Genomic DNA, 453 nt, shown 5'->3' on the forward strand with positions numbered 1-453 from the left:
TAATGAAACTTAAGAACAACTGAAGAGAAGGTTCCTTTACCATAATGATTTTTGCTGTCCACACAAAAGAAGGAAAAGGTAAAGGGATTAAAAATGAGCAAACAAACAAATAAATCAATGTCAACAGGTTCCTGCTAAAAAACTCTACCTTAAATGTAAGTGCTTCTCCACGAAAATCCAGAGCATAGGAACCATGCTTCTCTAAGATTTCTCTGGTAATATGAGGATGAGGGGAACGGTCAGGAGAAAACCGTCTATTTCCTACTTTAGGGGAGTCCCCAACACTGCACTCGGCCATTAATGCTGCCTCCACAACAACTTCTTGGTCTCCTTCATGGCCATTGCCTGTGCAAAATTTGGTTTACTTCAGCTGTGCTTACTCCAAAACTAATACTGTTGAATTTTAATTTCACCAAGCTAATCATATATCAAAGCTAATCATATCATATGATT

General features: G+C 38.0%; 1 protein-coding gene across 1 annotated transcript in view; it reads right to left on the reverse strand.

Annotated features, from left to right (window-relative positions):
• Nucleotides 1-453, reverse strand: part of LOC119591341 (ceramide transfer protein-like) — a 16,795-nt gene that overhangs the window by 5,825 nt on the left and 10,517 nt on the right. Inside the window, exons 6-7 of the mRNA XM_037940075.1 lie at nucleotides 314-321; nucleotides 149-212 (exon numbers count right to left, since the gene is read on the reverse strand). Coding sequence (XP_037796003.1) covers nucleotides 149-212; nucleotides 314-321 — 72 coding nt within the window. The remainder of the gene's footprint in view (nucleotides 1-148; nucleotides 213-313; nucleotides 322-453) is intronic.

The sequence above is a fragment of the Penaeus monodon genome, chromosome 28 (assembly GCF_015228065.2).
Source record: "Penaeus monodon isolate SGIC_2016 chromosome 28, NSTDA_Pmon_1, whole genome shotgun sequence".
NCBI lineage: Eukaryota > Metazoa > Arthropoda > Malacostraca > Decapoda > Penaeidae > Penaeus > Penaeus monodon.